This window comes from Eurosta solidaginis, chromosome 5, assembly GCF_040869045.1.
Source record: "Eurosta solidaginis isolate ZX-2024a chromosome 5, ASM4086904v1, whole genome shotgun sequence".
Taxonomy (NCBI): Eukaryota; Metazoa; Arthropoda; class Insecta; order Diptera; family Tephritidae; genus Eurosta; species Eurosta solidaginis.
The window spans coordinates 3,132,021-3,156,412 of NC_090323.1; the positions used below are offsets into that span (position 1 = coordinate 3,132,021).

Consider the following 24,392-nt stretch of genomic DNA (forward strand, 5'->3'; position numbering starts at 1 on the left):
CAAAATTTGTCCCTTTTATTTTACTAGCACTTATAAATTCACATGTTTACAGGTTTGAAAGTTCCCAGCGAAGAAGAATTGACAGTCGTGAAAAACTTTTTCAAGAATCGAAAGGAACAGGCTGACGATGGAACAAAGTTGGAGGTACTTTTCAGATTTCGTGAAGCTTTCAGTGATACGTTCGAGCTAATGGCAGCTGTTAAGACATTTGGGTGCAGTACAGCGACTTAAGAATCAATGTTTTCGGCATTGACCGCAATCAATAGGCCGCAACGCCTGTCCATGACCCATGCCCGCATGGCTGATCTCGTCTACTTAGCTTTTGAAAGACATCGCACACGTGCAATTAATATCGATATGATTCTCCGAAAATTTAATAATAACAAAAATCGTAAACTGCCATTGTACTAAGTATCTATTCATAACATAAGTTTTGTATGTTTCTTTTAAGCATTAATTGAAAATTGAATTTTCTTATTTATTTTATTTAAAACTATTTAATTATATAATAAAATAATTTATTATAAAAAAATTTATTACACAAATAATTTTAACCAATTATTCATTTAATTATTTGTTTTTGCAAACTTTTAATCCTGCCCGTCCTTCGATAGTGTCTGCCCGTACAGTTGGTTAGATCTGGCTACGGGCCTGTGCGTACGCTAAAGATTTTTCTGTTTTTCAAAGCGAAGGAATGATTTGCTTGTCAAACCAAGGAAACTTCCAAGGCGAATTCAGTACTAAGGTGTGTTATCTTAACAGCCAAGGCGAATCCATACAAGGTGGTGGCAAAGCGAATTCAACCAATTCGCCATGCAGAAGAATGTCAAGTAAAAAGAAAATTTTCATAGATTTCGATTAACTGACATTTTGTTGTACAAGGCTTTGTATGGAAAATTATCAAGAAGAAGCAATCAGCTGTTGGGATAACACCACCTCTACTGAATTCGCCTTGCTTAACAGACGATTACTTCTTCTTTCTTCAGTTAATCGAATCAATGCTAATTTCCTTTTGATTTGATGAAGGCGAATTCAGTACCAGGTGGTGTTATCCTAACAGCTGATTGCTTGTTCTTGATTATTTTCCATACAGCGCATTGTACTTTAATATGTCAGTTAATCGAAATCAATTAAAATTTTCTTTTGACTTGACATTCTTCTGCACGGCGAATTGGTTGAGTTCGCTTTTCCACCACCTTGTATGGATTCGCCTTGTTACCAAGCAACGCTTCGGCTCATCAAGATGTGAGTTAATCGAAGTCAATGCTAATTTTCTTTCGATTTCATATTCTACTCCACGCCGAATTGGATTGAATTTGCTTTGTCATCATCGTGTATATATTCGCCTTGGAAACTTCTTTCGTAAACAATTAAAAAAGTAAAAACTTCTACAGTGAGAAGTAGTTCTAACATTTTTATTTAGAGCATATCGTTTTCGGGGGTGCATAAGCCTTTCCTTAACTTACATATTTTGAAATCTTCGATTCTTTACAAGTTTTTTGTTGAATTTTATTCGTGGAAGAGCAATTTTATACTGAATGTATGTGCCTTGTCCTTTTTATTGTCCGATTTGTAAACACTTTAATCTAATCTAAGATATACACTTTATTTTTATTCTAGTAAAGTAAACCATAACATTAAGGGATGGAGTACTTATTTCAAATCTACATATTTAGTTTAAATTTGATACATCCGATTTTTTACTTCTTTTTATTTCTTCGCCGCACCCAAACTTCCGCCAACGCCATTACCCAAGCTGGTGCTCATTAAATGGGCGCTACTGCCCGGTGGCGGCGAGCTGAGTTGCTGACGGAAGTTCCCCACTCCCACAGGCTTTCGCTGCTTGATACGTTGTTGTAGCGTATGTAGCAGTCCTGAGAGCACATCGTGATTGGGTATCTTTTTTGCGAAGAGCAAGCGTTTGACAGAGTCATCGTATGTCAAAAGAGCGACCATATTCTGAAGTAGGAAGCCTTGACAGTACTCCAGTAATTTGCTGGCATTGTAAACCTGTGAAAAGAGGAAAATACTATTTATATGCTCAATACAGCTAGCACAAGTCATACCTTGGCATGAATATACATAGCCACCACATTATCAATATCAATCATATTTGAGCAGCGTGCTTCTGTGTAGCGTAGCAAACCTTCCAATTGGAAAAAACTCGCCGCCGCCATCAACTCCAAAACGTCAGCATTGCTAACCTCTAATGTGGCACAACCACCGCTATACAGATAATGCATTACCAATTGGAAAATGTGATAGCGTATATCGTTGATTTGCACTGTGGGCGCGCTTCCTTCACTCAACTTGGAGCTGAGCATGTTTTGAAAACGCGGCGAGGCGGTGACGAGCACGATTTTGTGGCCATAGAAAATTTTACCTTCCACTCTGCAAGAATATGTAATATAAATTTTATTTGTATGATCTGAGTACATTACCCATATGCCGAGCTCACCTGAAAGTCACATCACTCAGCTCGGGATTGTTCACAAATTTGGGATCAATGCGCGAGCCGTTCTCCGACTGCCGCTCCGGTTCCTTAATCGGTCTAATGGTCTCCCAACCAAAACATGTGGCGAATATATCAGCCAGCAGTAGCGTCGTGCCCTCATTCTTACTGTAACGGAATATATTGAAGAGCAACGGCAAGCACTCGCTTACAAATTGCGCGCTATAATCATCAGGGCAGACTTGTAGGAAATCTTGCAGCAGTTGATCTATTACGGCATCCAAGCGTAGCTCATGCGCTGCCGCTAAGGCGTGCATCCAACAATGTAGGGTCCATGGTACGCCCAAAGAGCGCAGTTCAATTGTAATATCTATTTGCATTGAGAAATTGTAATAAATAACTGTTATTTATAAATATTACAAAATAACCTCACCTAAATGATTATTCTCTGCGCTGTGGTACATGGCTTCTTGCAGACTCTTGATTTGGGTTTTACTCAAAGTTAGGGGTAAATCAGTGCTAATGCGATCCCCACACGCATTGGCAGAACCTGCTGCACCTGCATTTCCTCGTGCTCCATTTCCTACTGGCTCACCTTCGGCAAGCATTTCTTCTAGTGAGAGTACATCTTTGCTGACCGGTGACATTGGATGAGAGAGTAGTTTCCGCAGGCAAGCGCGTTGCCCATGTGCTGCTGCTACAGAAATTGCGCAGTACGAACCGCGCTGTGCAGAACCACCCGCAAAGCACATTGTATCCTTTTGTTGGGTAGAAAGAAAAGCATTGGCGCCATGCGCTAGCAGCAGTGAAATAATCTCCACGTTTCCAGACCCACAAGCCACCTGTAGAGGTGTCAGCGTCGGTTTTTCTTCACTTAAGCGCGCGCCACCTTCAACTTTACCGCCCCTCTCCAAAAGTAAACGCAATGCCAAGTAGTTGGAACGACTCGCAGCGAAAGTCACCGCTGTCCAGTGCTGTGTGTCGGGATGTATACCTGGGAAATTTGATTGCGCCACTGGTGGCACCTCAATATTGGGATCGCAACCGGCATCTAGTAGAGCCTGCAGAACAACTTCATCGTTACGTATGGCAGCAATCATAAGCGCCGTCAGTCCTGCATGGTTAAGTGTATCATAACGTGTTGTGGGTGGCAAGAGATTGGCTGCCTGAGAGAGTAATTCCGCACGTCCTGTCAGCATTAGTTTGAAAGCTAGTGTGATAGTAGCGCGCTTACCAAATTCTGTGGTATCCTCATTAATGCTCGATGCGATGGGCGTGGTTGCGCCAGGATGCGAAAAATGAGTCTTCTTCGTGGGCAGCTCTTCCTCGTGTCCGATCGGTCGCATCGGACAGTCCACGCCTGGTAAAAGTAGGCGTGCCGCTTGCATGATGTCATCTTTGTCGATCATAACTGCATGACGATATTCAGCGTGAGCAGACGCAACGCGCAGCCATTCGACAAGTGGCGGCAAAACTACATAAGCGCGTTCATAGCAGAGCTCTTGCACATTTTGACTGCTGCTACCAGATGTGCCAACAACATTTGATGGCGCGCTGCTAGAATCATTATGTTCCAGCTGTGAGCAGCGCATGAAATAAAAGAGCGTTGAAAGCGCGGGGTTGGAAAGCGCAGTATGTTGAAACTTTTGTTGTGCGCGGAGTGTTAAATCCTTTAATTCACTTACGCTGCCAACGCAGGTTGTAAGAAGGCAGGGTTCTAACGATATATTGCTGCTGCCACCAGAGCTTACACTCTTTTGAGTGCCCGAACCCAGCGATGATAAGCTGGCCCAGCGCGGCATAGTGAGCGCACCAGAGGCGATGCGACCTGCATTCAGATGAGCAAATGGCTGAAGCAGTCCCCATAAGTCACCGGAATGGGCTATAGATTGATCCAGTATAGTTGTTGTTAGTTGACAGGATGGGTTTGTAGGAAAACTTTGTAGCAGCAGCTCTTCAAGTAAATTTTCTAAGCCAGCACAGAGATAGACCGCCGCGTATTCGTGAATGAACTTCCCAAGACGTGCGTCTGCCATCCAGCGATGAAAGCGTCCAATTGGCAACTGAAGACCGCCGCGCGCTGATTTGCTTTGTTTAAGCGCGCTGTCGCCAGTCACAGCAAACATTGCAGCAGCACGGAGGCACGCTTTTATGCAAGAATCTGCTAATGCAGGACATAGTACAATTTTGTAAGCTGCTGTAACCTCCTGTTTAGAGCATAGTCCGAGAGAAGCAGAAAGTCGTTGCACCTCACGCGCAATACGCACCAACGCGCGCTGCAACAGATATCCAAGCCGAGGTATGGTTTCGACAGATACACGTTCCGCTTGCTCCTTACAACGACCATTTCGTATGACACGCATAATACAGTGTTGACTCCAGGGTGGGTTCTGTAATTCCACTAGTCGATTGTGTGAATCCACCCAAACAAACTCATCGGCGTTTGTAACATTTGTGTTGACCGTTTCAAGCGACGAATAACGACCCAATCGACGCGCGGGCTCCGAACTTTCCGAGCCTGCGCTGAGACTACTGTACGTACTTGTACTCGTTTGTGAGCGCATTGTTAATTGCTGTATGGCTAGTTTGATATCTTCCAGGCCACTACCACTCCAAGGCACTTTAGCGGCAGGTGTAGCACGATGACGCGCACGGGAGTGGTTGGTACCAGCGCGTGAACGCGTGCTGCGATTGGTTACACCAGCGGCGAGACGATCTTCTGGCAACGGGCCAAGCGTCACACCGCCTCCTGGTGACGAGCTGCCATGACCGCCAGTGTCTGACATGCTAGCATGGCCTGAGGAACGATTTTCGTCTGACGAACTGTGACACTCTTGAACGCGCTGCATTGCACGAAACTCATGATGATGTGTGCGCGTGCTTGTCGCATGATTCGATTTCGCATGCGCATTAAGTTGATGACCACCGCCGCCGCTGGATGTAACATTCAAAGGCGTGGACTCTGATGTTGGTATACCAATACTGCACCCACTCAAATCCATTGTTAATGGCAAAGCACGTTTTTCGTTAGCGCTCGATTTTTGTTGTGATGCTACTGGTTGTTGTGGCTGTGGCTGCTGCGCTGACAAATTACCACTCAGCATAGGTGGCTGCGATTTGACCGGTGTACTTTGTGCGGTGAGACGCGTTGGTGCTGCTAGAACGCGATGTGGTGGTGGTTTAGTGGGCGCATGTGATGGGCTAATAAAATTTCTAACATTCACAGATGTGTTGGGAATATTGTTGTTTGCTGTTGTTGTAGAGCCAATCATAAGTGTAGGAGCACCACTACTGCCGCTAACGCCATTATTCAAACGCTGTGCAACTTCCTTGGAGATGCGCGTAGCCGGTGTAGCTACTGCAGGGCTTTGTAAGCGTGCGTTGGAGGAACTCAAACTGTTCTGCGCGCCAAGCGGTGTGGAGGTGGCGGTCATCGTGGTGCCAGCGGATGGTGAAGTTGACATCGCGCTCATCTGTTGATTTTGATTTGGCAAACCCAATGTGGTTGGTGAGCTGACGGAGCAGTGTAGTTGCGAGTTTGTTGATTGCGGGCTGAAGACAGGAGGCGCATCGCCGCGTATATTGCCAGTTGGTCTGTGGAATACAGTAAAAAAATAAGAAAATTAGTGTCAGTTCAACAGTGTATGTGTAACTGTGTATTTAAATACATCTAAATGCGCGCGCTTATGTGTGAAGGTTCATGTGTAAAATCACTCAAATGACAAATGGCATGCCGCTTGTAATTTTTGTTTTGTTTATTATTATATTTTTTTTTGTATTACTTGCTACACACAATTAAGCTGCTTAAATATTTATAGCGCACAACAAGCCGGAGTCTTTAAGTCAAATGTGAGATTTGTTCTTGAAACTACGCCTCAAGCACTGTTGGTGCTCTTCATCAAGGAGCTACTTGAGGCTTTAAGCAGCTTTCTTTTCTTCAACTTTATTCAATATATCTCACTACACACACCTCACCTATCTCTGGTCTAAGTGACTACTGACAGCTCAATAAGCTGTTGCGCTTTAGACGTGCCGGAGGTCTTCTCACTGAGCGTTCATGCTGTCATACAATTACCGCTAGTCTACGGAGCAAATTCTGTGCCACCAGAATGGGAACAGGCCTTTTTTGATTCTTTTTTGTTTAATTCAAGTTTGCAGATTAAAAAAAAATAATACTTGAATTTACATAAGAATACAAATAGCGATGGTAAAAGTATTGTAAAGAAAAATAAAAAACTTTATAATAACAATTAATTAACCTATACAAAGAAATGCGCTGGATGTCTGACAATGTGAATTGCGTTTGTGTTTCTGCTTGGCATTATATGTATGTCATAATTGCTAGGCATCTTGGTTGGGTTACTCTCAATGCCAATGACAATGTAAACAAAATTATATCATTTATTAAAGCCAGCATACTTTTAGTAAACACGGGCCTACTTGGGGGAATTTCGCTTCATTTGCATCTGAGTGCGGCTAACGAAAAGAGAAAAATATATTATTCAAGCGACCAAAACAAGCCAAATAAAAACTCGTTAACTTCTTATGAGTGCGCATGCGCTTATGCAAATGTTAAGATAAATGTTGTTGTAATTACTTGTTCGTTTACTTGGGCAGCAGCACAATGATGTCCAGCTGTCACTGCTAAGAGGAAACCGCTACTGTTTACCTTGGAGTCTACGCAGCATAATCAACGCTTCCGAGGCTTTTGTGGAAAAAATTGTTAGCACATCTCTTTTCAATTTCATAAAAACAACTTATATAATAAGAAAGCGTATTATCGTTGAAAGCTTAAAGAGCTAATAAAACTTTAAATAGCATAAATCAATATGACAGTTATTAATACTTAAAAAGAGTTATAGATTTATCGCTTTATTTGAAGGTAAACAGCTACAAAATTTATTATATTTCAAAACAAGGCGTTAAATTCTAATAATCCTTGAAAGCACTAAAAAATCACACATGTTACTTTATAATGTACGCCTAAAAATATGCGTCAATACCACTTGGTTTCAGGTTAAACCCCAGCACCATTCGTGGGCCAGTAGCGAGTATCACCATTTCTCACATCACCAAGCAAATGACAGTAATTCTTAATACATTTATTAAAAGCCTGAAGATAAAGCGGAATAGTGTGCGTTGAAGAGTCTTCTGAATTTATTATAAGTTACAATATCATAGGAATAGTCCTCCACAGAATTTGCGCTTCGTTTATCTGACTTGAATCTTACTTGTACAAATTATTTATACAAATAAATAAATACAATTTTATTGGCAATAAAAGACAACATTCATACCCATCCTGTTATATCCTATATAAGATGAGGCGGCTCTGAGTGTTCGGGATGAAAATTCGTTGAAAGATTTAATGTTGAGCTGTAGGAGCTTTTGACATTGAGCTACATATTTTTATGCGAATGGGAAGGCATGCTGCGGCCCAGAAGGTATTCTTACTAGAACCCGCTTATGGAAGCAGGGCTATACGTTGTTGTTGTTGTAGCGATAAGGACACTCCCCGAAGGCCTTGGGGGAGCAACCTTATCGCTACAACAACAAAAACAACAAAAAGGTCTTGGGGAGTGTTATCGAATGTTGATGGTTCTTTGCCGGCTGCAGATCCGGTACGTTCCGGCACCAGACCGACCATTTCGGGAATGATTTGGTGTGACCACACGCAACCTTTTAGACCTAACCGCCCTCCCACGCCTAGATCTATGAGGAGTTTGGAGCCGCAGGAACCGCGGCTGTTAATGAAAAATGGATTCGCCACTGATAGGTGAGGCTGACAATTGGGTTGGAGAAGCTGTATATTGCGCTGCCAACCCCTTGAATATATTCGGTATTTTAGTCGCCTCTTACGACAGGCATACCTACCGCTGGTATATTCTAACCCCCCAACCCGTCGGGCCCCACTCTGCTGGAAAGACCAGGTAAAAAAGTTGGTGTAACCAAGTGTTGCTAAACGTTTAAACGGTTAAGCGCCAATTGCGTAACTTAGTAAATTTTCCTAGCTCATGCTCCTATCTATAATTGCAAAGCCATCTGGTCTTAGTTATTCCGTCACAAAAGCTTGATATACCATCATTTAAAAAGAGAAACAAAATATAAGGCGCGACATAACACCGAGTGGTGTTACCTTTTGGTTTTTCCTACGGGAACAGAACTAACATGAAACGCAGGGTTTACTAAATCTTTTCTAAATCCCGCATAGAATTTCTTTTATAATTGAAAACCATAATCTTTATGGTGTGACGGGCGTAGCACACAGCACAGCGGCCGCTATATGTAATGTATCTTCTTGTTTTACCATTCTCACTTCTCTGCACCTTACCTTTCATCTTCCGTCGCACTCTCATTTATATATTTATATTTATTTAATCTTGAAATTGTTACATTTCTTACAGACTCATTACAAATGTAGGCAAATACCAACTAGCTTAACTGGTCATTAAGTAGCATTTTAAACATATTTTCACAAAAGGAGAAATCCAAAACTGAAGAATTCGGAAGCAAATTAAACTCTTTAACAGCTCGGATAACAGGTGCATTGGCAGCATAATTGGTCGTCGCCAGCCCCGCATAAAATGTGTCACGCTTCCTTAAACAAATATTAGGAATAAGAAAGAAAATAAGTTCAAGTAAAAACGGGCAGTCCACAACCCCAGATATCAAATTAAAAATGAAAGTTAGAGATAAGAAGGTTCTCCTGCAATTTAGTGCCTTAAGACCGATAAGCAAACATCTAGACTCATAATCGGGAACTGGAAGCTCAAAATGAAGGGGTCGTAGAGCATAATTAATAAAGATTTTATGAACTCTCTCCAGTCGACTAATATGACAAGAATAATACGGACTCAAATAAAAGCTGCATATTCTAGTTTCGAGCGTACCAGTGAAGTAAAGAGTGTCATTAAAGTATACGGATCAGAGAAATCTGAACTGAAACGTCTGACAAAAGCCAGAATAGAGTACGACTTAGCTATGGTATAGTTAAGATGGCTATGAAAAGTAAACTTGGAATCAAAGACCACCCCAAGATCAGTGATTTTAGAAACAATGTCTAGTTGGAAGCCACCAATAAAATATGAAGTAGGGATAAGAGTAGGGACTTGGAACAGGAGACATGGGAGCATTTTTTAATATCTAAGGGAGGCATATTTTTCTGACACCAATCTACAACATTGTCAAGATCACTCTGAAATTTCGCCGAGTCAGAGGAACACGTTATATTGCTAAAAATCTTCATGTCATCAGCATACAAGAGAAATTTAGAATATTTAAAACAAGTAGTAATATCATTGATGAACATCACAAAAAGAATCGGACCCAAAATACTTCCCCGAGGAACCCCAGAGGAGGCAATGTATGAATACGAGGACACCCCTTCAACTACAACTTCACAAGATCGATTAGAAAGATAAGATTTAATCCAATTTAAAAAATTTGAATGGAAGCCAAAACTTTGTAACTTTGATAACAAAATACGATGATTAGCTTTATCAAACGCTTTCGAAAAATCAGTATACACGGAGTCAACTTGGGCGCGGTTACTAAAGGCTTCAATTTCAATTCAATCAATATGGAAATAATTTTCCTCATGAAGTGCACTTTTAACTCAACCCTAGAGCTTAAGGTCAAAGTAATAGTTGAGGAAAAAACAATTAATGCGAGGAAGCTCTGGGTTGAGATGGTTTTGGGAACGATGAAAGTGTGAAAAATGCCTGAGAGCCATGTTATATCTCGATAAACACCTTACTATATTTTCTAAATATGTCCTTAAACGTTCAACACAGAACCGGTCAGAGCCTTAAAGACAATACCCTTAACTTTGCGAGCAGGTGCTGTCTGATAGTCAGATATAACACTATATCACCAAAAACAATGAGCATTTTGTAGAACTATTGCCAAGTTTTGCTGGCTGAATTCTGCATAAAGTAAGTGCCGGCACAATACTTACAGTGTATTGAAGAAATCTTCACGGTAGTGGTGTCCGTATTGCGCTTTCAAAATCAAGGAAGATTAAGCTATTAGGCCTTCACGACAGCGTTTACAAAGCGACATTTGTCAAATTATTTTTACACGTGTTCTTATGAGGGTCGTTATTTTCGGCGCGACAAAGTAGCACGACAATCAATTACGACTGCTGTGGTAGCCAGATTAAACCTAATTCTATTTTTGGCTAGCGAAAGTGAGTGGCGGCCTCTTTATTTTGTCAATAAAAACTAAAATAGGGGTAAATAACAGATAATAAGAGCTAAAATCATTCTTTTGGGCGTTTTTATACTCAGCGTGCTTTGCACACAGAGTATATTAACGTTGATTGGATAACGGTTGGTTGTACAGGTATAAAGGAATCGAGATAGATATAGACTTCCATATATCAAAATCATCAGTATCGAAAAAAGATTTGATTGAGCCATGTCCGTCCGTCCGTTAGCACGATAACTTGAGTCAATATTGATATATCTTCACCAAATTTGGTACACTACTTTATCTGGACCCAGAATAGATTGGTATTGAAAATGAGCGAAATCGGATGATAACCACGCCCATTTTTTATATATATAAAATTTTGGAAAACGCAAAAAACCTGATAATTTAGTAAATAATACACCTAGAATGTTGAAATTTGACATGTGGACTGATATTGAGACTCTTGATAAACTTTTGGAAAATTTTTTAAAATGTGCGTGGCACCGCCCCTTTTATGACTAAGCATTTTTCTATGTCTCGGGAGCCATAACTCGAAGAAAAATTAACATATCGTAATGAAATTGTGTACATACATTTTCCTTATAGCAGAAAATTTGTCTAGTAAAAATGGACGGGATAGGTTAAAGACCACGGCAACTTAGGTATAAAACAAGTTTGAAAGGGTCGTAGACTAGAATAATAAGCTACAACTTAGCAAAAAATAGTTTTGAATCAATGATATTTCACTTATCAAGTTTTACTGTAAGAGGAAATGGGGAGACATTTTTCTTTTAAACGGGCGGTGCCACGTGTTACGTAGAAAAGTAATTTATCTGAAATGAAATGTACAATTGAAGCTCACGCTGAGTATATAATATTTGGTTACACCCGAACTTAGACACCTTTACTTGTTTAAACATAGTGTATATTTTTTCCAAATTTTTCGCTACTGTTTGCTATAATTTGGTATTTGTAGCTGCCGCCTTCAAAGTAATCAAGTAGCCAATCCTTGGCTACGGTTGTTGTCAAGCTTTACGTTATTATGGTTGTGGTCTGTAGACACCGCGTTGAATGTAATTAGCCCTATTCTTGCGCATTCAAATTTGCTTCCAACACATGCGCACTATAAGCTAATCCGTGTAGCGGAAAAGAGAGCAAATGATAGCAGAAGAAGAGATTAAAAGGTTAGTTGGTCACCGCTGCTATATGGATAGTTAAACATTGACACTAACTGAACTGGCGATCGTAATTCTAAGTACTTTTCTAGAATACCAATACTTCATAGTAAATTTTTTTTTAATAAAACTAAAAATTTTGAGAGCATTCAACAAAAATACAACATTTAAAAAAAAAAAACAATTCATGCTTGTAAGCCAAATGCTGTCATGCCTGGTTATGCAATAACTTTAAACTTAGTTCCACCATAAATCGCCACGCTGACCTTTATGCATCGTTAGTGCTCATAAAATTTTGTTCAATAATAAAAGAAATATGTGCATTAAAATTTATTTTGATAAATTGTTTGTGAAAAGCGCTTAATTTTTTTTTTTTGGTGTTCAATTTACTTAACAAAAAAACAAAACTAACGCATTCAGCATTGAAAATGAACCTTGAATATTTCGCAATGTAAACCAAATATTTCATTAAGAGGAAGTGATTGGCTGTCAATTGCAACAATAAAATATCTGCCCATCAACGATCCGAAATTTACATGAAACGTACAGATTTTCCTATGATAGACATATGTATGGATGCTCATCCATCGACATCATTACAACAGTGCCAAAAACTAAGAAATCAAAAATTCGTTTACATCAATTCACTTAGAGTAGCAATAAAAACTATAATAAATCAAGCATTCGAAACGCCCTACATTTGACTTGAACAAAAAATATATTTATGTAAGTGGATCGTATTTGTTGGTCTATTTTTATCTAAATTTGCTTTTACGTTTTCTGTTGTCTTCGCTGGTGGGAACAGCAAAATTAATTGTTAGCGGAAAGTGTTAAAATAAATTTTTTTTATACATTTCGGTAAGTGATTATAATCAAAAGATGCACATGTCAGTAATGATGTTTCCATCGGTCATGATTAATTATATCTACATTGAATATGCATAGATATGTAAATATTTTAATCTGCATGCATAATGAACTCCGATGTACTAGTCATTTATTTAAAGTGATAGGAAATGGCTAGAGTATAGCACATAAATATCCGAAAACTCATATCTGTGGTTTTTCCAAAAGTCATGCATATCATCACCTTATTGCGACACTAACCTCTGTGCCCATGTTGTATTGCGCGAGCAAAGACAGAACTCTGCATAACAATGCCCAACAGAACAAATAGCAATACATTTTTATACCTTTCATGAAAATGAAATGGTATATTAATTTCGTCACGAAACCGAAAATTGTAAGTCCTTAAAGGAAAATAGATAGACCCACCATTAAGTATACCGAAATAATCAGGTTGAAGAGCTGAGTTGATTTAGCCATGTCCGTCTGTCCGTCTGTCTATTTGTATGCAAACTAGTCCCTCAATTTTTGAGATATCTTGATAAAATTTGGTGAGCGGGTGTATTTGGGTGTCCGATTAGACATTTGTCGGAACCGACCGGATCGGACCACTATAGCATATATCCTCCATACAACCGATTTTTCAGAAAAAGAGGATTTTTGTAATATCTTACCCAATTTAACAGATTGAAACTTCAAACTTCACCATATTTCGGACTAGCGAGTATTTCGGAGGTATACCGATTATTGTGTTTGGTGACTTAAAACAACTTTCACCAGTAGGCGATAGGTGGATTTTCTCACCAAATCAATCGGATCCATATAGTGCGATTACCGGCACACCTCAGTTCAAGCAGTTCAGAATTTTAAAATATCAGAGACACAAGGAATGTGCTATCGTTTACAGCTAAAAGCATCTGCAAAATACATGGTTGCAGTAAATACTAATACTTCAGATGGCCTGGTTAATGGAGCTGCAGGTCGCTTAATGCAAATTGACCATCATAGTAACGAACGTACGCCAACTACTCTTTGGATACAGTTTTCAGAGCCAGAAGTGGGTGCGATTGCCCGCTCAAAAAAATCTCATTCTCATGAGTCAAGTTGGACCCCAATTGAGAAGGTGGTACGTACTTTCCAGTATAGAAGAAACGACCAAGTTACTGTAGAAAGGAGACAGTTTCCTTTGGTACCAGCAGAGGCAATCACGATCCATAAAAGTCAAGGAGCAACCTATAGGCAGGTTGCTGTTCATATAAAGAGAGGAATAAGTCGATCTGCTTTATACGTTGCGTGCAGTAGAGCGACAAGTGCATCTGGCTTATTTATTATAGGTAATTTCGTTCCACCAAAACCGTTCACAGCCAACGAACCGGTTCAAAAGCAACTAAGTGTACTTCGTTCAGAAAAAAAAACTAGCTACCCACTTCAAGTTTGCTATTGAGCGACCAACTGACAGCCTTCTTTTATATTATCAAAATATAAGAAGCTTGGGAAAGAATATCGATGAAATAAGAGCAGACCAACTTATTTGTTCCGTGGATATTCTTTGTTTCGTAGAGTCCTGGGCTTTGCCAGGAGAAGATATACAAATCGAAGGCTTTGATATAGTTGCTAGGATTGATGGAGTTGGCTCAACTGTACAAAGTCGTCCTCGAAACGGAATTATAATTTATTGTAAGCCTGACCTCGCTCGCAGTTTTACAGTAAATTCCAGAAAATTCCAGTATGTAGCTGCAAAAGTTTATCAATTTTTGGCGATATCAAAGGCAAATATAGCTATTGCGTTGGTATACCGAAATCCGTCATTCTCATTGCCGACATTTAGAAGAATGCTGGAAGAGGATACTAAGGAGCTCTTCAATGAAAATTTAGAAAAAATTGTTCTTGTAGGAGACTTTAACATTTGTCGAAATTCGTCAAACGATATACTTGGGAGGAAATTGGAGCAGCTGGGACTGCATTCACTTTTGGAAAATCTTGCCACTACGAAGCAACAAACTGCTATTGATTGGTTACTGACCAGTTTATCTCCGGACAGTGTAAAGGCGATAACTTATGAAACGCCTTATAGTGACCATGATGGAATATTTTTATGTGCTCCTGGCTGTTATTAATACAATTTTAATCATTATTACAGAATGACAGACCCATTGAAATTATCAGAACAATGAGGTTAGTCGATTAAGCCATGGCTGTCTCACAGCCAGGTTTAACGCAATTTAGTTTTTCTCCCTTTCAACTAATTGTTCAAATAAAATTTTTTTCCTTAAGTTTTTTTAGCTTTGTCTATATAGTTTAGTTTATATTTATCTTAAAAATTGCTTAGGTATGTACATCTGTTTACTATATATTATATATCTTATTAAGCCGATTATTTGGATATTACGAATGGGATAAAATTATTGTTCAGCCCCATTCATGAAAGGTATGAAGTCTTCGGCACAGCCGAAGACAGTCCCGTCCTTACTTGTTTTTCATTCGCTCCATTACAAATAGCTTATTGTCCGCACTTTTTATTCTGCTACTGGCTCCGCTCTTAAACACGATTTAGCTCGTAGCAGCGACTAAAAAATGTTCTCACTTGTTTATGCTACGGCTCTGCTTCATGTTAAAAGCCACAACGTTGATACTGGAGTAGAAAATGCAAACACTGCTTCCATCTTGTCTCAAAAGGTGTACAGTAAATTATTTGAGCGTTCGACAGGCATCCCAAGAGTTTAACAGGGGGTGCCAGAGGGCGGTATTTTATCCCGACTGTTGTTTAGTTTTTACATATCGAAGCTCCTTTTCCCATCCGAAGGGTTAACCATTGTTCCCTTCGCTGATGACTGCACGATAATGGCAGCAGATTCTGTCCCTTCCATTGATGAACTATGCTTCAAAATTAACAACTATCTCCCTAGTTTTTCCAATTTTTTTACATCGAGTAACTTTGAACTATCACCGAACCAGTCATCAGCGACCTTATTTATAGCATGAAGAAAACAGAAAATCGGCATGACGAACTACGTCGGTGGATCTCGAAAAATACTGAGAGTGATGTTCGATAATAACCAGCACCTTGGCGACCAAGCAGCCGAAGTTATACCTAAAGTACAGACCCGTAAAAAATCCTCATGTCCCTCGCTGGCTTCTTGATTACTTACAGAATATTGGACCAGAGGCGGAGTTATGGAAATAACTTTCGATATGAAAACAAATTGGAAATTTTACAGCACTCAAGCTTGTCTATTTTCAAACGGTTTTATTTAGCTTGACTTGACAGGCCGGCCGATACGAATTTTATAATTAAAATTTAAATAAGTTACCGATAAGCTACAAGCTTCAAACTTGGAATATAGTTCAGAACCCGATGAAAATGCAATAATAAGAAAAAACTGCGATAGGTGGCGCATGGATCGAAATTTTTCAAAAAGTATTTGTGGTCCGATTTGGCTTATATTTGGAACACATATTACATCCGGTAGAGGTGACATCAAAATACGCCAGCGTTTTTATTTAATTGTCTAATCAACGCCCTAGATTGATGGGAGTGTGATGACTAGTACCTAGGACCTACCTAATTATTTTCTAGATTTTGGTATTATTATTACTTAATTTAAGTATTGTTTTCAATAAAACCATTTAACATAAAACCTTTTTTTTTTATTATTTTATTTCTCTTTAACGTAACGGATGACTAATTTTAAAAAAAAAATTTAAATAGTTTTCGTCAAATCGTTTGGGTTTGGTTCGGTTTGGTAAAAGAGCTACTAGGCTGGTGGTGTTTCACTGTAAACAAAGTTTTCTTTATATTTCTACGCGTTTCGATCCATATTGTACCTTCCTCAGGGAGATCTGTTTTTTTTTTTTATTTAACTACAAAGAAGGCGTGTACAATAATAACTGTGCCCATTGGACTTATGGAATGATTGTTCTGGAAACAGCGTAGCTTCTATAAAAATTATACTTGCTGCAGAATTTAACAGCTCGGGAACAATATTCTATAAAATCGTGCATTTGCTGGCTTATGCTGGTGGCATTGATATCATCGGCCTGAACACCCGCGCCGTAAGTTATGCGTACTCCAAACTGGAAAAAGAAGCAGATGCGTTGTATAGTAAATGAGAACAAAACGATGTACCTGCTGTCGTGAAGCAAAGAATCAGCACTTTCGAAATAGTAAAAGATTACGTTTATTTGGGAATCAAGATTAATACATCAGCGTTGAAATCTAGCGAAGAATCACTCTTGCCAATAAATGCTGCTTTGAATTAGGTAGGTAATTGATATAGTAAAGGTCTCGCTCGGTAAACAAAAATCATGCTCTACAAGTCAGTTATCGTACCTGTCCTGCTTTATGATGCAGAAGCATGGATCATGACAACATCAAATGAAGTGGCTCTGGACGCTCGAGTTCTTCGAAAAATTTACGGACCTTTACGCGCTGGCGAGGGTGAGTACAGAAGATGTTTTAATGATGAGCTGTACGAGCTTTGCGCAGACAACAACATAGTCCAGCCAATTAAAACGCAACGGCAACGTTATCGGAGAATTTTATTAATAAACAAAACTTATTATGGTAAGGTATTTTTTTAAACCACAAATATAATTCCCCTGGAAAACTAACAAAGGGTTCAAGAAAATGCTGTGTGGGTGTGTCTATGCCGTAAATTTATTTCGAAATCGTTGTTTATTCATTCAAGTCTCAAAAAAGGCGAATAGCAAAATACAATACAAAATTGTAATTAATATACCGTAAAAATACCGTTGTAATTGTACAAATGTGGCACATTTTTTATCGGTTTGACAGGAGGCCAACAAAGTGGAAATTGATATCGCACAAAACGCTAAAGACAAAAAAACAAAAAAAAAACAAAAAAAAAGTAAAAAATAAAAATACAACAACAGAAAAAACAAATTGTGCTTAAAAAGTTGAAACAATAAAAGTGCAATAGCAAAAATAATTAAAACGTGAAAAAAAATACAAACAAAATTGCGGGCTGCCACAAGGTTACTGAGTTATAAGCGAATTTATTGAAAACAAACAAAAATGTTAAATAAAAATGATAGGCTACGTAATCAAGCGCACAAACGCCGCCCTATCAATTGCTAACTGTAAAATTTTTAACATGGGAAACAAACATAGCTGCGCTTGCACCGGGAACTATAATACCCGGACAGCTTAATTAAGTGACCGCAGCTGAGTTTTTGCGCGCAGCCGCCCAGTAACCACAACAACAACCACCAACCAATTGACTGGCCAATTGCGGCAAAATGTTATGATATATTGAGACATACAAATGCATAAATTTACAAAAGCGATTGCAACCACAAACACAAATTTGCATTGAATTGCGTTAATGTGCACTGCGAAGCAAATAAATTTTTGGTCAACTAAAAACTGAAGGCATGAACTCGTAAATTAGGCGCTAGCGAGCATGGCGTATACGCAATATGAAATGTGAACATGAACAATTGGTTAGCGCACACCGTAATTGTACAGTTACTTTATTGCACATAATACAGTGGAGCAAATATCGAATCTGGCGTTGCAATAGCACAACCCAAACGTAACTTTACATGCACTTTAAAGTACACTACAAACATAAGCTGGACAACAGGCCGCAAACACAACTACTAAGCAAGCATCAGCTGATGACCAAGAGCCAATGATATTTCCCTGAAACGCCAAGTAAACAGTTCGTTCATTTGCAATATCACAATTAGGGTATAAAATATATGCAATATTGAAGTGGGGGATCGTTTCGCCGCCTTTGGCCACACGACCCCTTTCACTCAGCACTGTCTTCCGCAGCGGTGTTTCGGGTATAACCCTGCTGCCCTTATATATTTTCGAACACATGATCGGTGATATCCATCGAGTGAGCCAGTACTATCTTTTACCGCTAGCTGGCTGAAAGGAGGGATAACCTTATGGTTCGCGAAACGACGGAATGCAAGATTTAAGAATGCGCTCATATTGGGTTTATGACACTAGCTGAGAGCTGTGGTTCAAGCTTCGAGTCAAGCCGCAACTCAAGCGGAGGCTGATGCATAGATGAAATATTGGCCCTGCGATATTGGCTAATGCTGAGTCAATCGAGAATTATGTATGTGGTTCTATTGTCTAATTTTTCTCAAGGCACTCGCAGCTAGTGTCGTAACTTCAATATGATCATTAAATTTTTCAGTACGCTGCAGCTAATATCACAGATCCGCTATGAACGCACTCTTTCTCTCGTTGTCTTCTCTGCCTACAAAACTCTATGATATATAACTCAGCCTTTCATCTAGGCACATTTCATACTGCGCGCAACTGTGGAGGCCATTTACGCTGACGCTCATTGAGCCCGTTGGTCTTCTCGTTATCATATCGCCGACCACCTGTTGCCCCCAGCGAGTTAGGGGGTCAGAATATACCCGCGGTAGGTATGCCTGTCGTAAGAGGCAACTAAAATACCAGATTCAAGGGGCTGCAACCATTTCAGGTTGCCAGCACAATATATAGCTTCTCCGAAACCAATTGTCAACCTCACCTATCCATGGCGAATTCTGTTTCACTAACAGACGAGGCCTTGGCGACCAACATCTCCTCATGGAACTTGGGGTGGGGAGGGAGGGATGGCCTGAAGGTTTAATATGGCCATATAAATCGTTCCCGAGAAGGTTGGGCTAGCACCTTAATGGTGTTGTGTTACCGGAACATACCGGATCTGTATCCGAAAAAGGACCATCACATCGATAATACTCCCCAAATCCTTCGGGGAGAAACCTTATCGCTACAACAACAAGAACAACACCACCTGTTGCCATCCAGATAAAACGTTGCCACTACGACCGCTGACAGTCTGATATCATACCGATGTCCATCCACTGCCGTCCCGATACCCTCTATCATGCTGCGGTATAGCTGTCGCGGTTCCAAAACTACACTCAACTGTTGCTGAACACCGTTCATTACACCGTGGATATCATATCGGACACCGTTCGCCCTCAACCCGTCGCATACTTCTAAGTTAGTTATGGTTATAAAAGATGTAATTTTATTTAATGGGGATTTGTGGGACATCTACTTGGCTCCGAATGGATTGAGGGCTAGCTTAGCCTTCGAGAAAACCCTCCTCATACCTTTTGACGGGAAACCCCTACTTCCATGATCTCTAGAGTGGTATAATGGAACCATGTTTCATCTACTGTAGTAAAACGGCACAAACATTAATTCGGGTTAAGACTGAACATCACCAAACGCTCCTTTGAATCAGTTCCCTCCACGATATGCGCAAAAAAATATATAAATTTCCTTCCTTATATAACTCCACCCTAATGTACAACGTACACGCGTGACGGCATTTGGAACATGCAAAATTTATCGAGTGCAAAGAATTGGGCTGCGGCACTGCCATTGAGGCCAGCAACGACATTAATCTTTTTTAAGTAATTTGATACAAATAGGTGTGAAATAAAATGGAGTAAATAGGCGAAATAATGAAAAATGTTACAAAAATATTTCAATTATTTTAAAACATATTAATATAAGATTGCAAATTAATATATCAGCATACCGTGCGCGCCACTCCTGCACAAAACTCCAATCGCACGAATCACAAGATTGCTGGCTAACGCTTTCATTGATGCCTGCACCACCATCACTCAGCTGCACTACTGCATCGCCAACCGTTTGTACTGTGGCCCGCGTTGGTTGTGCTACCGTTTCCACAAGCGCGTTGGCGCGCTCATAATTGCCTTCGATTTTGATATTAATTACGCCATTTTGTATGCTCTCAATGTACGAGGGTAGATCATCGTCACTTTTACACGCAGAGTTTAGGCAATCAACGCTTCCTTTGGCGGGCGTAGCAATCACGCTCACTGACGTATCATCCAGCAGTTGGGCTGCTTGCACTATATCTTTGGCTGTTTCACCAATATTATGCTTGCCACGATTTGAAATCGAGTCACCAAAATATATGACGACTTTGTGATTTGGTTTTGATGACGGTGCTTCCTGTTTCATTTGGTTTGGCCGGCCTTTATCCGTTTCTTGCTGTTGCTCTTGTTGCCGTTGTTGTTGTTGTTGCAGTTGCTGTTGTTGTTGCTGCTGTAGTCTTTGCTGTTGCTGTTGTTGTTGTGTAGCATGCGCTGTTGGCCGCTCGTTATTCGTTGTCATTTCAGCCAAGCGCTGCTGAAACATTTCGCTGCATTGCAATGATTGTGGCTGAAAATTTTTGTATGAATTGGCAGCGCTGCGTCGGCGCAGTATGAAATTCTCATTTAAGCGCCCAAAGAATGAAGTGGGAGGGCGTGGCGCAGGTCGCTTTGGTGGCTTGGCGGGTTTATAATTGCGCAGCTCACGGCACAAGCTGCAGCTGCAATCTTTGCCGCAGTACATATTTACGATTTTTTAATTTTCTTATTAAAAACTTTTTTGTTAAAAAACTTCAAAATATTTTCGGTTGTCGTTTGGTTTGTTAGTGGTTTTTAGCGCCGATTTTAATTTGCACATTTCCAAATGCAATTACAATACAGACTTTACTTTTTATATGGGCTCATAGTGGGCTTTTACACACTTTTCTCGAAATGTTTGTTATTTTATTTAGATTTTTTTTTTTGTTTTTTCGTTTGCATAGGCATTTTTTTGACTGTAATTTTTGGTTACTGATTTTTGTATTGTTCCACAATTATTTCACGTTTTCTCTTTCATCAATTGCCATAATTGGCTATTTGGTTATTTGGTTTGTTTTTCGCTTCTTTGGTTAGCTGCCTGCCTAATTAGCTACTTTGGCTATTTGGCCAACTCAACAATTATTTAAGTTCACTTTCATTGCTTTACACCAATTATGAGTGAAAAAAACTTTTAAGATTAACTCATTAAACTTGTTGCTGTGTGTATGAGTTTTTTGGCCTACTTGGCGTACAATTAAACTTCAAAAAAAATTATTTGTACAAAAAACACAACAACAATTGCTATATGTTAAATGAACTGTGACTTAACCACTTAACAAATGCATTTTGTAAAGTAATTTTGTATTTAAAATAATTTTGCGTGACTTCGCCTTTTGCAATCGACGCATTTTCATATTTTCGCCACCTCGTAAATTTTTTGGTTTAATTGAGTTGGATTTTGGGGTAGCTTTTTCGTAAGTCTTTGTCTTAAATTTTCTTAATAAGCCTTTAAGGCTCATCAGTGAGGTAGTCAAAGAAGAGCTTAAGAGAGTGATAGCTGAATAATGGGACGAGAATAAAAGAGGAAAGGGAGTTTCGATAGTAGAAGAGTAGCTCCCTCTGCAGCTAGATATGTAATACTATTATTAGGCTTCGATTCACTGCAACCTCTATTAAGATATATAGTGTTTTACATTTCTGTCTATTACTCTGTGTGGAGCTTTAATGTACCTCTGAAGGCTTTTTAATCCATAACACAAAGGGATTAAGAGTCACACCACCTAGATGGGTGGATCCCTCCCTTGCCAGAGAGAAGTATTCGCAGAGAATGTTAACCGGAGTTTCACAATTCAGCCAAAAAGTGACAGATTTCTCTATCGGATAAATTTCATTTATTTAGGTGAAATCGTAGGCAATAGTTTTTCGTATAGTACTCATTGAGATTTCGTAGGTCATTTTTGCTTAGATTAATACAGATATGTAAAACATAGCATTGCGCGCTTCATCCAAGTCTAAATCTAAAATTTAACAAGTATGGAAGGCTAAGTTCGGGTGTAACCGAACATTACATACTCAGTTGAGAGCTGTGGAGACAAAGTAAGGGAAATCACCATGTTGTAAAAGGAACCTAGGGTAACCCTGGAATGTGTTTGTATGACATGTCTATCAAATGAAAGGCACTAAAGAGTATTGTATGAGGGAGTGTGCCATAGATCTATAGATGGACGCCATTTAGGGATATCGCCATAAAGGTAGACCAGGGGTGACTCTAGAATTTTTGTGTACGATATGGGTATCAAATGAAAGGTGTTAATGAGTATTTTAAAAGGGCGTGGGCCTTAGTTCTATAGGTGGATGCCCTTTCGAGATATCGCCATAAAGGTGGGCCAGGGGTGACTCTAGAATTTTTTTGTACGATATGGGTATCAAATGAAAGGTGTCAATGAGTATTTTAAAAAGGCGTGGGCCTTAGTTCTATAGGTGGACGCCTTTTCGAGATATCGACATGAAAGTGGACCAGGGGTGACTCTAGAATTTGTTTTTACGATATGGGTATCAAATGAAAGGTGTTAATGAGTATTTTAAAAAGGAGTGGGTCTTAGTTCTATATGTGGACGCCTTTTCGAGATATCGCCATAAACGTGGACCAGGGGTGACTCTAGAATGTGTTTGTAGGATATGGGTATCAAATTAAAGGTATTAATGAGGGTTTTAAAAGGGAGTGGCCCTTAGTTGTATATGTGAAGGCGTTTTCGAGATATCGCCATAAAGGTGGGCCAGGGGTGACTCTAGAATTTTTGTGTACGATATGGGTATCAAATGAAAGGTGTTAGAGAGTATTGTAAAAGGGAGTGGGCCTTAGTTCTATAGGTGGATGCCCTTTCGAGATATCGCCATAAAGGTGGGCCAGGGGTGACTCTAGAATTTTTGTGTACGATATGGGTATCAAATGAAAGGTGTTAATGAGTATTGTAAAAGGGAGTGGGCCTTAGTTCTATAGGTGGATGCCCTTTCGAGATATCGCCATAAAGGTGGGCCAGGGGTGACTCTAGAATTTTTGTGTACGATATGGGTATCAAATGAAAGGTGTTAATGAGTATTTTAAAAGGGCGTGGGCCTTAGTTCTATAGGTGGATGCCCTTTCGAGATATCGCCATAAAGGTGGGCCAGGGGTGACTCTAGAATTTTTGTGTACGATATGGGTATCAAATCAAAGGTGTTAATGAGTATTTTAAAAGGGAGTGGGTCTTAGTTCTATAGGTGAACGCCTTTTCGAGATATCTCCATAAAGGTAGACCAGGGGTGACTCTAGAATGCGTTTGTACAATATGGGTATCAAATGAAAGGTGCTAAGGAGTATTTTAAAAGGGTGTGGGCCTTAGTTCTATAGGTGGACGCCTTTTCGAGATATCGCCATAAAGGTGGACCAGGGGTGACTCTAGAATTTGTTTGTACGATATGGGTATCAAATGAAAGGTGTTAAGGAGTATTTTAAAAGGGCGTGGGCCTTAGTTCTATAGGTGGACGCCTTTTCGAGATATCGACATAAAGGTAGACCAGGGGTGACTCTAGAATTTGTTTGTACGATATGGGTATCAAATGAAAGGTGTTAATGAGTATTGTAAAAGGGAGTGGGCCTTAGTTCTATAGGTGGATGCCCTTTCGAGATATCGCCATAAAGGTGGGCCAGGGGTGACTCTAGAATTTTTGTGTACGATATGGGTATCAAATGAAAGGTGTTAATGAGTATTTTAAAAAGGAGTGGGCCTTAGTTGTATATGTGAAGGCGTTTTCGAGATATCGACCAAAATGTGGTCTGTCGGGTACCGCTAATTTATTTATATACGTAATACCACGTACAGTATTCCTTCTAAGATTCCAAGGGCTTTTGATTTCGCCCTGCAAAACTTTTTCATTTTCTTCTACTTAATATGGTAGGTGTCACACCCATTTTAACAAGTTTTTTTCTAAAGTTATATTTTGCATCAATAGACCAATACAATTACCATGTTTCATTCCTTTTTTGGTATTTGGTATATAATTATGGCATTTTTTTCATTTTTCGTAATTTTCGATAT

General features: G+C 39.6%; 1 protein-coding gene across 8 annotated transcripts in view; it reads right to left on the reverse strand.

The window, feature by feature from the left end:
* Positions 1-988: 988 nt before the first annotated feature.
* LOC137254472 (ankyrin repeat and BTB/POZ domain-containing protein 2) overlaps positions 989-24,392 on the reverse strand; it is a 173,463-nt gene continuing 150,059 nt past the window's right edge. For 4 of the 8 annotated variants that reach the window (XM_067792165.1, XM_067792166.1, XM_067792164.1 and 1 more), the window contains 4 exons: positions 2,886-6,046; positions 2,459-2,822; positions 2,067-2,391; positions 989-2,010 (listed from right to left, as the gene is read on the reverse strand). In XM_067792165.1, the coding sequence (XP_067648266.1) occupies positions 1,711-2,010; positions 2,067-2,391; positions 2,459-2,822; positions 2,886-6,046 (4,150 nt within the window). In that variant the 3' untranslated portion in view covers positions 989-1,710. Of the gene's footprint in view, positions 2,011-2,066; positions 2,392-2,458; positions 2,823-2,885; positions 6,047-6,422; positions 6,489-20,213; positions 21,710-24,392 lie in introns of those variants that run through there. The other 4 variants (XM_067792163.1, XM_067792162.1, XM_067792168.1 and 1 more) reach the window with 4 other exon arrangements.